The 17372-nt window shown below is 39.7% G+C and overlaps 1 protein-coding gene across 3 annotated transcripts in view; it reads right to left on the bottom strand.

Moving 5' to 3' along the window:
- LOC147729263 (anoctamin-1-like) overlaps positions 1 to 17372 on the bottom strand; it is a 921928-nt gene that overhangs the window by 186807 nt on the left and 717749 nt on the right. For all 3 annotated transcript variants that reach the window (XM_086959573.1, XM_086959572.1, XM_086959574.1), the window contains 3 exons: positions 13139 to 13203; positions 10971 to 11105; positions 10046 to 10206 (listed from right to left, as the gene is read on the bottom strand). In XM_086959573.1, coding sequence (XP_086815699.1) covers positions 10046 to 10206; positions 10971 to 11105; positions 13139 to 13203 — 361 coding nt within the window. The remainder of the gene's footprint in view (positions 1 to 10045; positions 10207 to 10970; positions 11106 to 13138; positions 13204 to 17372) is intronic.

Here is a 17372-nt window from a genome sequence, read left to right on the forward strand (position 1 = left end):
TGGTTTAAATTAGTTAAAGTTCATTGTAATGCTATTTTTAATAGATTACGAATCTTTGATCTCACACCTGCTTACTTACAGCTAAATCTTAATGCAAATCTCACAGAGTATACTTTTCAAATGGTGCATGACCACTAAACCCATAGACAACGGTGATAAAATAATGTATTAAAAGAAACATGAGCAAACAAGATGGTAATAGATTATGTTACCAACATGTGTTCGCTGTAAGTAATCTCGCATTCACCAGCATCTAGTGCGTATGTGCCTCTGATCGCCTTTTGTAAGGCAGACACTGATGGCAAATAGAGTAAAATAACACCCTTTCATTACCACTTCCATGCCCTAACCCTTTATTTGTTTACTTTGGCTTCTTTTAAGCTCTGTCTCAATAGACTCTTCTTAAAAGTGTAAGCAGGAGATGGGGAAGCGGGTAGGGCAAGGTAATGCCTCAATGCCCTAAAGCCTCATTTCTTCTGTGCTACATAATCATTTTAGAAATATGTATTTGATCCTTACTAATTAAATATGGAATGCTTCCTTACAATGTGTGTGGGTTTATCTGGAGTCCTAACAAATCTAAATCTTGTTCTTCTAAGTGAGGGTAACCTTATTGCCATATTTTATTTAAAATGTATATTGCCACTGAGGACTTTACAGCCTTTGTTCCATTTAAAGTGTTGCTCTTGGCAGTTTTAGAAGTAAGTCACTTCTATGGTAAAAGTAAGTCACACTTAATCATAGAAAAAACTCGCAAATTGGGATTAATGTTTCTAATCTGTCCCCAATTTGTTTTCCTCAACTAATTAGAATGTAATAATAATGTAAATGAATTATTTCTGATCAGAGGGTGGGATGTACTATTATATAAAGTAGTAATTGATGTTTTATCTTTGTGTATACACCTGTTCAACAAAAGTCTCTGCGAGCATTTAACTACTTTATGATGAAATCACTTTACAAGCCTATTACGAATCGTTGCCAATGATGAACATCTATGTATAAATTTGGACACACAGATCTATACTGCTTCAGACACAGGAATTAATCGATCAGTTAAAGTCATGGTATTTGATGAGAATGAGGACAATTTCTCAGTAATCGTAAAAGTGGGTGAGAACGCCTGTTACTGACTTGTATAATGCAGGTGAGAGCTAACAAACATTCCTGATGTTTTGAAAAGTTGTGCAAGGGCACGAACTGTAATAAAATATGTATCCCTTCTTAACAATCCTCCGAAAATGAAAGGTTTCATAAATGTCACTTTGCATACCAAGTCTATATTACTAAAGAAGGTCACTGAGGCCGCAACATGTTGTATGACTTGGTGTCTCTACCCAGGTAATGTAACTGTGTATATATTAAACCAATGAGAAAAGAAATCCGCTCTTATCTATTTCCTACAGTACGTAATAAGCAAAAATACCTCTAAGTAGAATTATTAGACTTTAATTTTTCTTGCTATAATAGAAAAATTATAAGAACTTTTTGTTTTTTACATATATATATTAATTATAGACATGTCTACTCATTACCAGACAGAACAAATGCACAAGATATGCGAGATTTGTTAAAGTCTATAGAAGAAATAAGTCATCCTGTGTGAAATTGAGGAAGTCATAATGAAGAAAAATATTGTTGCATGGGGATTAAAGAAAGTTAGCACAACAAGATGTAGCAGTTTTATGTGGGTGAATAAATGTAAATTATGCTCAAGTAGGAAGTGATTTTATGTGAATCGCAGAGTCATTTCTGAGGAAGAAGAATTGCTATGTAGATTTAAGAAAGTCTTGCCAAAGTAAGTAGTCGTGGTATGAGGAAAGTCATGTTGAAGCAATAAACTTAAAAAAAGGAGTTATCTTAAAGGAAATGAAGAAAAGATCTAGCAAAGAAAGAAGTGTTTACAGTTGATTGAAGAATACTATGCCAAAGCAAGATATGGTATGTGATTAAGAGAAAGGAACGTCAAAGCAAGTAGCCATTGTGCGTGGAGTAAGGGAAGTGAAGTCAAAGCAAGAAGATGTGCTATGTAATGAAGGAAAATTAGAAGAGCCCCTTGGTAAAGTTACATATACCAGGTGGATTCATTACTAATGTGAGGACTGTTTTCATGTCTCCTAAAAGGATAGAATTGAATTTCCAAACTCCTCTGGCACAGAGCAGGATAGCCTTCTCCCTTAGATCATTATATGTGTCACTGATGGAACACACTAGTCAGTTTCTTCAAATTTCAAGTTACATGGACGAGGGAGCACCTCCCTGCAGGGAATTCCCTGGGAATGCCGGCAGTCAGACGTTTAAGCAGACAGCGGCAACAGCGGCAACGAGAGGGAACTCCAACGTTTCAGTCCTGCACATGAGACCAGTCTGAGGGAAGCCATGCCTGCTCTAATTGACGTCTTGATATAATTACACAGTGAGGCTAATGAGCCCTCCGTCTTAGGAGTGGTTTCTTCCAGTGTAATCCACTGCGGTTTCTGTAGCACAGGAGTGATCAGTGTCAGTGCCAGAGGTGTTTCTCAACAAGATGCAAGCACAAGCACGTCTTTGAGTCTGTAACAGGAAGGAGGCATCACATAAGCCTATGACGTTCCTCTCAAAAGTGCCTTAAATAAACAAGGATTGGCAAACTCAATAGTTCTCACCTTGACACCTACTGGCTTTGCAATAACTTTACTAATATCCTTCTGACACTGCATGTTGTATGTAAGTAAAGACTTTAAAATTGTAAACATTGTTAAACACGCCTTACGTTATTACAAGTTTGTACTGCAATTGGATTTGGCTTTCCTAAATATTGACAAAGCCAAGAGGTCTAGACTGTAAAATACTACACTACTGGGTTTTCCAGTGCTAGTATGGTACATGTCAGCAGAGTCACACTTCGGTGTGAGCTCTGGTTGTTGGGAGGATGTTCACAAAGGGGCACGACTGAGAACACTGAAAATGAGGCGGACAGAGGTGTGTGTCAGTGGGCAATATCAGAGTCCAGATTACATACTCATTTCATTCTGGGCCTTTCTCCGGTGCACATATAGTGATGTTCACATATGCACCATTTATGATTACCAATTCAATTATAGATCAACAAATTCATTGTTGTTACTCATTTATATCACACTAAAAGCCAGAAGGTCAGTCTTATTTTAGGCACTTTTTTGTTGCATGATATGTCTGGATGCAGTAGCAGCAAACTCAGAGACGCCTAAATGCAGGTAAGACAGCATGCTGTGAAAAAAAAGGATTGTAGTTCACATGTTTAGGCCGTGCCCTTACTTACTTGAGCCACACCCCTTTCCGAGACTCCCTTCCACGTTTTTAACCCCACCTAAAGCACTGTGGTCCACAATAGGCCTTTGCCTACAGGGAGCTAAAGGCTGTCTTTTTAGCAAGAACTAAACATTTTGAGTCCTTGGAGTCAAGTCTAAATCAGTGCTGGCTCGTGTAGGGCGTTCCACCAGGCGTTGACGTGGGGCGGATGAGGGGCAGGGTGGGGCGGGGGAGAGATAGTTTAAAATACGGGAAACGGACAATTACAGGTAAGTAATGTAAAAAATAAATACAACAAAATTTGTTGCAGACGCTGCATCGCATTTGGCGTTGCAGCGCGAGGGACGAAATTAGTTTTATTTATTTTTTATGTTACTTACCTGTAATCGTCCATTTCCCGTATTTTACACCCCCCCCCCACCTTGCCCCTCCCCCGCCACACATCACCGCCCGGTGGAACGCCCTACACAAGCCGGCATTGGTCTAAATGTTGAGGAGCAGAAAAGTAGGGAGTGAATGCTGACTCAGCAGCGTTCATGGAAGGTCAGAGGAGGGCGTCAACTATTTCAGAGAAAGAAAGCTGAGGGCCTGACCTCCTCCACTGAAGGAATACCCTAGGCCGCGATTGCACGCAAGTAGTATATGCCTAATCATGAGGGTTATAAGGGTGCTTTTCTGTTTGGAATCTTTCCACAGACACTTACACTGATAAGCAAATACACACACACACACACACACACGAAAACATGTATACATATAGAGTCAGTTTGATTTAAGGAATATTCAGTGTGTTTATTGAAATCTGTAGAGCAACACAAATTCGTTAACAATAATTGAACTGAATGTAAGACACTGACCTTTGGTGTTAAACAAACGAAAGAATCTCGGTTTCCCATACTGTGTGTTTGTTAACTTAATGCTTTACTTCACCAAGTATCATTTCCCCTAACCATCTAGGTTGGGAGCAAGTTGGGGTAATTCAGTACAGGATCGGTGTTCTACAAAGACCTCACTCGTATATATTTAGTAGAAGATAACGTTTGACATAAGAAACTGACACATTATGGGTAACTCGTGGCAAAGTATTATGGGTTGGGGGTATTTTCGTAATGGATTGGTTTTAAAACAAACACAGCTTTCGCCAAATGTCACTAAATACAAGTGCATGTACTTAATTGATACAAGGAGAAATTTTGAATTGTATGTACATGTGTATATATATATATATATATATATATATATATATATATATATATATATATATATATCACAGACGAAAGCATCAGACTTGGGAGGCCACACACCTTGTTGTGTACTTTATTCCGGCAAGGCATCGTTTCACAACAACTTTGAAAGCACAAAGGTTCATCATGCCAGTAAGTATTTCCTTACGCGTTTCGGGCGTCACGGCGCCCTTGTTCACAGGACTTTGGCCAATGCAGAGGGCAGAATACCGTTACTCTAATTAGCAGTTTGTAGACTCGCCTACTAGGCGTGGCTGCACATTACATTCTGGTAGTTAGAGTTCACATTACCAGGAAAATCCTTTTATCAAACGGCTGCATAATCCACATTGAAACAGTTCAAATACCTAAGTAGGTCTTTATGAATTCCACGGTGTCTGGCGCGTTATTAAAGAGCGCACTATGGAGCCTTGCTGATTTCTGCTGTTTGGGACTACGATCATCTTGCCACAACTGCGGAATTCATAAAGACCTACTTAGGTATTTGAACTGAAACGTACTTTAATAAATTGTCATTTTGATTGTGATGTGTCTTAAAATGACGAGCAACAGGATATTGTTAGTTGTTATTTCTGATTGCTCGTTTATGCTCCAATATCCTGATCTTTGCCCTGTGTTTGGTGCTCCCAATATAGAATTTCCCACAGGGACAGATAAGACAATAAACACAATATTCGGTATTGCAGTCAAAGGGTCCTTTATTGGTGAACAATCTGGAACTGTTAGGTACTTTAACTTTTTTACAGTTAGAACTTCCCATACAGGCCTTACATTTCATGCAGCACTCAAAACCAACGAGCCTCTCATTTTGTAATTCCTTTCTGGACGTAACCATGTTTTTGCTCAGATCATCTCTCAGGGATTTCCCTTTTCGAAAAGTTATCTGTGGATATTCTTTCACATGTTTACTTAGAAAAGTGTCAGTGGTTAGGATTGGCCAGTTTTTAGTCAGTATTTTGCGAACCCTGTACGCTTGACCTGAATATGTAGTGATGAACCTCACTATCTCGTCTTCCTCCTTCAATGATTTCTGCCTGGGAACTAACAAGTCAGTTCTTACTACCTTGTCAACTCTTTCAACTGCTTGTCTGCTTGTTTTATCAGAATATCCCCTTTCTCTGAAACGGTTAATCAGCACTGATTCCCCATAAGGGATACTTTGAATAACGCTGTAGGGATGTGCACTGGAAGCAAATAGTAGGCTGTTTCCCACAGTTTCCTTTCTGTGGAGACTAGTGGTTAGTTTGTTATTTTTAACCTCCACCTGCATGTCTAGAAATATGACCTTGTCTTTACTGATATGAGATGTTATATTATATACGTAATTCATTGTTATTAAGGTCTGCAATATATTTCCTGGCACTTATTTCATCTCCTTTCCAAATGCAGAAGATATCATCTATGAAACGGGTCCAGAGTATGACCCTCTCACCCTGGTCTCCTTGGCTACTGGACACCTGCTCCTCCCACCAGCCCATGAACAAGTTCGAGTAGCTGGTGGCGAAGCAGGTGCCCATCGCCGTCCCTTGTATCTGGCTGTACAGTTGGCCATTAAAGTAGAAAAAGTTGTTGGTTAGGCAATAGTGTGCCATATCAACCAACATTTCAGTATGTGTTAGAGTGTTGATTGATCTTGCTCTCAGGAAATGCCTTATTGCAAGGATGCCAGTTTCATGCTTAATGGATGTATATAAACTGGTCACATCCACGGTAATCAGTAGGTAGTCAGGTTCCCAGGCTAAATCATTGATCAAATTCAGGAAATGCATGGTATCTCTGAGATATGCAGGTAAGGACATTACAAATGGTCTCAGATAATAGTCTATATATTTCGATGTTGTTTCCAATTGCGACCCCATAGAGGACACAATGGTCCCAGTGTAATCTTTATATTGTAATGGGGGGCCACCCGCGGGGCTTTTTAAAAATATGTGTGGGGGCTCACAGCTCCCCCTGCCCCGGGGACTGCCACCCCCAGGGCTTGTAAATTGGTGCCCCCACCCCTAGCCCCGGGGGCCTCTAACCTCATCCTCTCTGCTCTGCTATCCCTGGGACTTTTTGAAAAATTTTGCAGGGGGTTCATGGTACGTTGTAAGTTGGGGAATTAAGTCCCCTTTAATCCGGAGAGTCCCTGGGTCTAATTAGCCCACCTTGTACCTCCAGTAAGCACCACAAAGCTGCGTTACAGAGAGGTAGTCTGAGGCCATGCCCGATTTTACACCTCTCTGCAATACAACTCTGTGGCACTTACTGGACATACCTGGTGGGTTAGTTGGCCCGCAGGGACCCTCGGGATTCAAGGGGACTTTATCCCCCAACTTAAAATGGTACACAGACAAAATATCGAGTTTTAAATTTCGATATACAATTATATCGAAGTTTAAATATCGATGGGACAAAATATCGAAGGTAAGTAATATCGACAGTCTTAATATCGATATTAGTATGATATCAGTAATATCGAAGTTTTAAATATCGATGTCAATAATATCGAAATAAATAATTTCGATGTTACTAATATCAATTTTTAAATAAATTTAGTGTACAATATATTGTATTTATTATGTTTTATTATTTATATTTAATGTAATTTAATTAAATATTGTATTTTACTACTGTAGCGGGTTGTGGGTTTATAGGGGAATAGGGTGGGAAGTAATTTAATTATGTTAAATTAATTATTAATTAGTAGGAATTATTAATTAATTGAGAATTAATTTTTAATTAATTTTAATTAATTGATTAATTGATAAATATGTTCTGTAGCGGGTTATGGGTTTATAGGGGAATAGGGTGGGAAGTAATTTAATAATAATTAATTAATTAATATATGTTTGTAAATATTTTAATTAATAATTAATTGGTAATTAATTTATAGTAATTAGGTAAATATAATTTTGTACATATTTTTAAATATTAATTAGTTGGTAATTAATTAATATTAATAAGTTAATTACATTAATTAGAGTAATTTTTTTTATATATAATTTTTTGTTATTCTTAATTAATTAATTGGGGAAAAAATAATATTAATTATTAAATTAAATTAATTACAGCTAATGTGCTAATATATTTACTTTATTGTTATTGTTAATTAATAATTAGTTGGTAATTAAATAATATTAATTAATTAATTTTGGGTAAAGGAGTCTTTTTAGGGTTCAGGGTCAGTTTTCAGTTTTTGGGTAAAGGGGTATTTTTAGGGTTCAGGGTCAGTTTTCAGTTCTTGGGTAAAGGGGTATTTTTAGGGTTCAGTGTCAGTTTTCAGTTTTTGGGTAAAGGGGTATTTTTAGGGTTCAGGGTCAGTTTTCAGTTTTTGGGTAAAGGGGTATTTTTAGGGTTCAGGGTCAGTTTTCAGTTCTTGGGTAAAGGGGTATTTTTAGGGTTCAGGGTCAGTTTTCAGTTTTTGGGTAAAGGGGTATTTTTAGGGTTCAGGGTCAGTTTTCGGGTAAAGGGGTATTTTTAGGGTTCAGGGTCAGTTTTCAGTTATTGGGTAAAGGGGTATTTTTAGGGTTCAGGATCAGTTTTCAGTTTTTGGGTAAAGGGGTATTTTTAGGGTTCAGGGTCAGTTTGGGGTTTTTGGGGTACAGGGATATTTTTAGGGTTCAGGGTCAGTTTTGGGTTTTTGGGGTACAGGGATATTTTTAGGGTTCAGGGTCAGTTTTGGGTTTTTGGGGTACAGGCGTACAGGGTAAAAATAATTTTTTTTTACATTAAATCAATTAAATGAAATTTAAAAAAATACAATTACATTACATTATTAAGTGTTTTATTTATTTTAAATGTATATGTATTAGTTTTAATTTTGTTTTAATATTTTTATTTAATATTTGTAAAATTATAGGTATTTTAAAATTATTTTTACCTTATTATTAATACATTTAAAAAAACGATATTTTTAACTTCGATATTTTTGTACTACGATATTATTTTTTCGATATTTTTGTACTTACCTTTATGAAGATATGACTCCGATATTTTTGATGTTGATATTTTTGTGCCGATATTTTTGTATTTCGATATTCTGTCTGTCGATATTATGTCAGACATTCACTTAAAATGAGTGATGTCATTTGAGATGTCATCAGTGAGGTCATGAGTGTTGTCACTGACCATGTCATGAGTGATGTAATATGTGATGACATTAGCAGTGCATTGCGGGCGCGTGAGTTATAGTTAGCTGAACTAACTGTAACAGGGTAATTTCTATGGTTTTGTACAAGTGAAATGTGCAACTAACTATGACGCCCCTGAAACTGATGTTTTTTTGTGAATTTCGAAGATTTTTTAATTGCTATTTTGTAACTATAACGCGCCTGAAAACGATGTTTTTTTAGTGAATATATATATATATATATATATATATATATATATATATATATATATATTATTTTTTGGGGGGGGAGGGGTACTTTTGCTGCTTGTTTTGCATCTATTGATGGCTCAGCTCGTCCTTTGGCTATTACAGACTAACCAGACCCTGGTTCTTCTCTCCCCAAGGCTGTCCATTTCACACTTCCCCCCAGAAAATATAGTCCCTTGCAAGAACTGAACTGTAGAAATCACAAACGAGTTGGGAAGTTTTCCTTCTAGTGAACTCATTTCGACAGATGGACACAAATGCCAAACCTTGCAGCGTGGAGCAGCAGGGGTGATAATTGTCCTGTTCGTTTTTGTGTCCCAGTAGGAGAGATCATCCAGTACTGCTTCCGCTGTGCACCAGAAGCTGGGGGGAAGAAAGGTGTATTGAACACGCCAAGGGTCAGCAACACTACTGCTGCTAAAATGGCCCCTCACTGGGTTTGACTAGCCCTATCGCAGAGTTTGGTTTGGTTCTACCACCAATGTACTTAGAGGTGTTATATGACAAATATTCTACTAGGTGTTCTATGACCAATGCACCTGAATGTGTTCAATGACAAATGTACTTGGAGGTGCACTATCACCAATGTACTTGGAGATGTCCCGCAGCAACTCTACTTGAAGTTACTCTATGACCGGTGTACTTGTAGTGGCGGCTGTAGGGCAATTGTACTTTAAAGTGTGATAAGATAAATAGACGTGGGGCTTTACCACCACCAATGGGAACCTACATATTTTTATATTCTTGACCTAATGCCCCATGCGTGGCTCACACTAATTCAAGAATCCGCATTAAAAACAAAGAAAACATAAATATATAGAAAAATAGCTACATAATAAACAACAGCACCTACTTCAGAGAACACAATGCAGGGGAATTTAAAACAGGCAAAACGAGGCACTATAATAAATATTATTATTATGCTTATTCTTATTCCGCTAACGAGACAGGCTGATCCAGCCTCGATTGGAAGCTTGCGTGTGCTCAAAAGTAATTTACCAGTTACCTATCTCATGCAGAACACATGCTTTATATGGCTCAATACTAATTTGCTGAATAAATCAACCTTTCTCTTCAAGTCATATTCACTGTGGATTACCCCTTTACTTTTTGCGGAGAGAAGAAAGCTAGGGACACACGTATAACAATGAAATCAATATCTTCTTACCCCACACAGCCATGAAGACAGAGAAGAAGACTGTAGCTGGGTTATCAAAGAGGTGACTTGCTCGAGACGTAGCACAGGCTGAGCTCATTTTCCAGTATGTGCAGGTTTTGTCGCACAGGGGACACATGGTGACGTTGTATCGCTGGTCGCACATTTCCATGCTGTGGAGAAGAAACATACACCAAGTATAAGATGCAAAACTATACTGGTCAGTTGGAAGCCTTACTCGACATGGTCAGATGGTACCTGCTATCCTCACCCTTCACTACAGTCTAGGAGCTTATAGTACCAAATCGTCCTAAGTAAACCCAAAAGAGTCACTTGACATGGTGAGTATCCTAGTGCAATAGAAGAAGTAGCCTATGTGGTAGCTTCTCAAATACAATGCAGCCTGTTGTCTCGTTTTGGGGACCTAAATCCCTTGATGGCATTGAAGGATAGTAGAAGATATTTCTAAGGTCACCAACCAAGAAAACGTACTTGAATTGGATAAAGTTAAATGATTGAGCCGCAATGGCAATGCTCTTGTGTAACAACAAGAATGTTGAACAGCCCAGAAGAGGACTAGCCAACAAGAGAAAGTGCATGCATGTAACTCTGTTCACAGGAGCAGGACTATATTTTATGGAGTTTCCAGCCATAGTGACCATACCAATGACTACTGGTAAAGACCTATATGTTGGGAGGAGTGACTGCCATGCAGCGTATAATATATGGATTATGGAGGCAGATTCCTGTACAACACTTTAAAATAGTACTGTTTTTTATATCTCTTATTTAGAGATTTGCTTCGTTTTTATTTTGTAAGAAGGGATTTGTTGTTGATTGCTGCAATCTTGTACCCTCTATTCTCAGACAACAGCAACAATGTGACAAAACACAAAATTAAGGTATATTCATGCATATATTAAATTAATCTCCATACCTTGGTATATCATCATCCACAGTCGCACACCCATATAGAAATACAATAATTCCCACGACGGAAGCCGGAATGAGCATCTGGGTGTAGACGCCGAGCCAAGCAAAGTACAACCCAATCTTCTCGCCAAAGTATTTCCTGAAAACATTTTGGTACAACATTAATGGATGCTCACTGTTTCAGTTGCAATTTATTCACAATATATTGATGGCACCAAGGCACCCATTATGGAAAGAGGACTAAGATAACACCAGATGTAGTGGCAAGCTTCTATTTATCAATATTGTTGCGATTTACAATGATTGCACGCCTGCTGAATTGCCACTCAGTGAAGATTTCTGCAGCTCAACATTTCAAATAAAAGATTGAGAGATGGCATTTCTTATCTTCAGTTCTATGCAAAATAGCTCTTGGATACTATACTATCTAATACAATGTATATCTGTATTATTGCTAGTGTGTATCCATTGCACAAATGTACATGCAGTAGGCCCAGGTGTGATAGTAGGTTACTGATGGTGATTTCAAAAAGTCTCATTTTATTCTCAAAGGTAATTTTGCATGAAAATTGTTTTGCAAAAATCAAGCATATTTTGCAGGTTTTCTACTGCACTGCCTACAGTATGCTGAAATTTGCACGCCTCCTTTTAACTAAAAATAACGCTACTGAATCCACAATGCTTGAATTGATCAAAATAATTTACAAGTTAGGTTGAATTCAACAAGTTTCAGACGCTCATACAAAATGCCCTTGGTGTGCAGCTGGTGACTGGTACAGCTCTGACTTTGCCTTCTTCAAATCATCCCTTGATGAACACCTGCCAAAATAATGTTCTCTTAAATTCTGGCGTAGATCAACAGCAGAACGCTGGAACACAGGGACATTACACCTCTCACTTCTGATAAAAGGATAAAGGCAGCCTCCATAGGGAACAATTTAATGAACACCTATCAAGTAAAATGAAATACCCAACTATATTTTGAGTGGCAAGAAATCAAGTGCAGAGCCTAAACACATCCTTGGCGCCTATCATATTTCTGTGCATTTTGGCACTGCGGTGACAATCCCTCTGCCATTGCCTATATATCCACCCAGCTCCTGGATTTTGATTGATTGGCACAGGGTGGAAGCCAATTTGGAAACATTTAAAGTTTTGCATTCTAATTGTACATCCCCTGTAAATAAATCTGTCGTAAGGCCTATATGTTATTTATTTATCAGTGTGGCTTTGATTCATCGCTACATCTTTTTAACCCACTCAACTCTAATCATGGAAAACATACACTGGAAGGACATCTAGACAACAGCTGTAGCCAGAGGGCCCTGTCACCCCTCCCTAGAAGGCCGCCTGAACTACTACTTCCCAGATGGCATGCCCTCCTTTGCCACAGCTTTGCCCAGCTACTCCCACACTCCCGCCATCATGGTATTGACCATTCCAAGGGCTTCTCTACTTTATGTACAACTGAGAACCCAAAAATATATTAGACACGCCTGCACCAGTTTTACAGAACCACTGCACCTATTAGATCTACACCCTTGATGGAACATTCAATCCTTTGAATTCCTTTAGGTCATAAAAGAATGGCCTCAAATGTATGCAAATCAGTACAACCACACCCCCAAAGGGACTGCCTGCCATTTACCAACACGTGCCTCCGTGTCAGTCTAGTGACTCCACCAGCACATGCAGGAACTAAACCTGGACCGCTCTTCTTCACAGGTGAAAACGCGACAGAGAGCAAGGACGAAGGGATCGCTGGAGCCAACATTCCTTGACCACAGGAACAACCCTCGTGTGCTCTTGGAGGAGTCCAAGCATTTCCAACTCCTTGTCTACTCCCTGCTGCTGGTGCATGAGCGATGCCAGACCCCAGAAGCTGGAAAGTACCCTGGTGAGCTCAAAGCTACAACTGGTATCAGCTCACCCTCAACCTGAGCTACCTTATCGAAAACAAGAAGCGTGCCATCTGAGGTTTACGGTGTTTACAGCATCAACGCCATATTATTTATTCCAACCTAAACCTACAATTTGAAATAGCGGCCTCAGGACATTTCCAAGTGCAATGAGTAGGTTAAGGCTGGTGCTCATGAAGCCAGGATTGCCACAGAGACTAATGAAATCACGACGCCCTCATCTTCCAGAGGCCGTGTTCTCGAAGCAGCTTACCTAACCAAGTCGATGGGTTGGTACTTGTAGAAGGCTCCATAGCTCGCCCATTCGTCGCACAGGATCTGTAAGAGAGGAACAACCAGTTGGCATGTGCTCATGTGGGACCCGTCTCTGTGCCAGTCGCCTGATATGCCTCTTAGATAGCGGGCTGGCATGAGCTACTGACGCCACTCAAGCCTCACCCGTAAAAAAATGTTCAAAACTCATCCAGACAGACAGTAAGTAAGCCAAACACTGATTCATTAACCTCCAGGCGATCTCAAGAACTGTGTGATCCTGGGCATGTACAAGTAGCAATCCAGCCCTAAATAATTTTTTAGAAACACTGATTGGTCTTAAGAAACGTTGTTTCTAAACCACAATATACGCTACGTCGCAGCATTCAATAGCCCACAAATAAGGACCACTTTTTAATTTCTCTATACATGCACTTGGCAGCCATTTCACTGCTATCACCTTAAAACATATATATAATTCTGTCCTCCCCTCTGCTTTCCTGTCAAGATTATTATTCAAAATGGCCTCGTTTTGTTGGTCGTTTGCCCCCTACTTTATGGCCTCTAAGAACTGGCGCATTGTCTACTACACGGCACAAGTGACGAGTGGAGGGAGGTGGGGAGGGGGTCGAATTAAGCCAGGCACTATACAATGACAACACATGACCTGATGAAACTGGAAGAGATGTCACAGTCAGTAACATAATAACTATCATATGCCTCAACTTATCAGAAAGTAGCCTATGTTGACTGAAATTTAAGAAGCAAGTCTTACTGAACACACTAGATAGGAATGTCTACATGTACACATTGTAAAGCATGTAGTCCCTTCATTTGACTTTGAAGGCACAGCAGACAAAACCCGCGTCTACATATATTGACAAACGCAAATGTTTATGAATATGTAACTATCTACATTGTCAGTGCAGACCTACAATATAATTATATCTACATTAAAGGAATGCAAATCTTGCTCTACCTAGCTATGCGCTATTAAATCGTTATTGAAATTTCAAACCTGGAAACTTGATATAAATAAAGTAAATGCATTATATCGATGTAGCTTCAAGGGGAGGTGGGAAAGGGGGGTGTATGGGTGTTTGTGCAACACCCCCCGACTAAATGCACTCTTGGATAGGTAGTCAGTTCTGCTATGTCTGTTTTGGGTTTTCTCGAAGACTAAAGTAGGAGTTTGTTTAAAAAAATAAATATAAAGAATGACCTCTAAACCACGGGAGTTTTCTGCCATGGTGTAGGGTAATTTATTTATTTTAAAATATACTTTGCCACCAGGATATACCTGGTACTGACAGACAGTTAAAAGAAGCCATCTAAACATAGGGATGACAGCCAGGTAGTGCTTAATTTGAGCCGGTGGTTTCCGGTGCTTTACATCCATGATGCTTCGTGGCAGTGTATGGGAGAGTTTGCGCCTGTGTACACGGACCACAAATATGGGCACAAGGTGGCGCCTGCACTCTAGTGACATCAAGAGGACATGTCTCATCTTATGGGCCCAAGGGAACGGCGTCCTCTCTTTAAATACAGTGCCTTGACGCGGTCCACTTGTATTCATGCCCACCTTAAGGTCCTGCCCCTCTCTAGTAAGTTTCTACACTCTCGCTCCTATGGCCTCTCTGTCCATAATTTCGCCTTTTCTTTTATTTCGTTCCTTTTCTCCTCACTCTCTTTATCCCTTGTGCAGCCTCTCTCTACCTAACTGTTGCTTCACTTTCTTCTTGCATTCACTTCCTCTCTTTCTCCGCTCTTTCGTCTCTCACTTTTTCTCTAACTCGTTTTCCTTCTGTAAATTCGTTTAAATTCAATTCAATGCAGCTCAATTCAACCGAATTTGGTACAATTCAATTCACTTGGGCTGGATGCAATTCAGTTCACTCCATTACATTTCATTTCAGCTCTGTTCAACTGAATTCAATACAGAGGGGCGATTTATAAGTTTACCAAGTCTTGCCAAATCTCTGTGGATTCACAGGTGTTGCACCTGTCTATTTGGGTTTTTGCAGGTGCCACAAGCCGACAAGCATTCTACTGCCTTTTCTGCTAGTCTCATCTACACCATCCCTTTAGTGTGCAGTGTGCAGTTACTGCTACTGTACTGGGGCATTCGTTTAATGTGTTCGAGGTTCTTCGCTATAGGATAGCGTCCTACCATTATGTATTTCTTGTCTAGCTGTCTGTAGCACTTAAATTTCTTCTGGGTTCAAAGATGGTTTTATGTCTCTGGATACTTTCTTCAACTATTAAAGACAGTCAGCGTTTGTATCTATCTATCTATCTATCTATCTATCTATCTATCTATCTATCTATCTATCTATCTATCTATCTATCTATCTCTCTCTCTTTATTTTCTTCTATCTTCCCCTTCTCATAACTTACCATCCTTTCTCTCACTTACTGTCTTCTTCACCTCTGTTTTTTATCTTTCTATCTCAATCTTTGGTTTTTCTGATTGTCGCGAAATTTTTCTATATCCCTTTCTCTAACTTTGTCGCCTTTTTCTTTCTTTTTTCTTTATTTCGGACTCATCTTTCTCCCACTCACTTTCTCATTTCCCCATACCAGGGGCTCTCTTGCCTTTTGTTCTCTCCTCCTATGTTGATCACTTATTCCTTCTCAGTCTGTCTGTCTGTTTCGTTATCGGTCTCTCCCTATACATTCTCTCCTTCTACATTTCTCATTTTCTTGGCCCCACTCTTGTTTTGCCTTCTCTTTGTTATGTTATGTTATATTATTTTTATATAGCGCAAATCACCAACCGGTCTCTAAGCGCTTCTAGAGAAAGTGAGCAAGTCACTAAAGCAGAAATAACTGGCAACAGCGGATGCAGAGATTACGCAGTTGTAAGTGCCTCTCTGAAAAGGTAGGTCTTTAAGTGTTCCTAAAGATGAACAAAACTGGGTCCTTTCGCAAGTCTGGTAGATCATTCCAGACCTGTGGGAGGAGGACCGAGAATGCTCTACCCCTACCCCTTTAGATTTAAGGCTATACGTAGGTGAAACTAGCCTACAAGCCTCAGATGATCGTAGAACCCGTCCGGGAACATACTTCATCAAGCGATCTTTTATATATTTAGGTGCCTCACCGTAAATTGATTTGTGGGCGATGCAGAGACCCTTAAACTGCACTTGCTGTTTAATGGGCAACCAATGCAATTTATGTAACAGAGTGGTCGCTTGTGTCCTCCTAGGGAGTCCAAAAATGAGCCTAGCCGCATCATTTTGTACAACTTGCAGTCTCCTGAGGAGCATCTGGGGAAGGCCGAGGTAAAGGGCATTCCCATAGTCCAGCCGAGAGATGACAGTGGCGAAAACAACTGACTGCAGCGCAGATGTAGATACACCCATACAGATTCCCACAACAGAGGAGACCTGACAAAACATGTACAATTCCGAATCAATTTTCAGCCCTAAGCTTTTTACCGCTGGGACTGGCACTGGAACCGCTCCCAATTCTGAAGGCCAAAAGAGGTCACACCAAGGGCCATTATTTGTTGGAATAATAGGCACCTCTGTGTTATCTGGGTTTATTTTCAAAGAATTGGCTGCCATCCAATTTACAGTGAACCTGAGCAGATTTTTTACTGACTCCTGAGCCTGCCAGGAGTTATTAAGCCGGACAAGAAGTTAAGTGTCATCGGCATAATTAAAGACCTGACAATCCATAAGGGTAAAGGCCTCCACCAAGGGTTGCAAATAGATGTTAAAAAGGAGCAGAGATAATGCAGAGCCCTGCATTATCAGGGAGACCAGATCCGACAGCTGCTCACCCAACTGAACTCTCCGAGTGCGATCGACAGAAAAGATCTTAGCCAGTGATGTACTTGCCCCTTTATACCCAGGTTCGTAAGATGGTTCAGCAGTATGTTATGGCTGACCGTGTTGAATGCCGCTGATAGATCTAATAAAATCAGGGCACTCTGCTGTTTACTATCGGCCCTAATTCTTTACAACCTGCCTTCACCTTATCCATCATCAGAAATGTGATGCTGCTGTTAAACATTATTTTTGTCATCTGTACCAAATGGAAATTGTCCAGGACTCTTGCATGACGGGGTTCTATGACGAAACCCTGCAGGTGTACACCCATCACACTTTTACCACGCAGTCAGCTGCCCGCAGGTGACGTTACCATGCATTACTTAAGCACACAAGTTGTTGCAACGACTTGCTTCAGTCTGTAGGGGGCGCTGGACTTTGAAATAATGTAAATTACTA

The sequence above is a fragment of the Lissotriton vulgaris genome, chromosome 2_2, assembly GCF_964263255.1.
Source record: "Lissotriton vulgaris chromosome 2_2, aLisVul1.2, whole genome shotgun sequence".
Lineage (NCBI taxonomy): Eukaryota > Metazoa > Chordata > Amphibia > Caudata > Salamandridae > Lissotriton > Lissotriton vulgaris.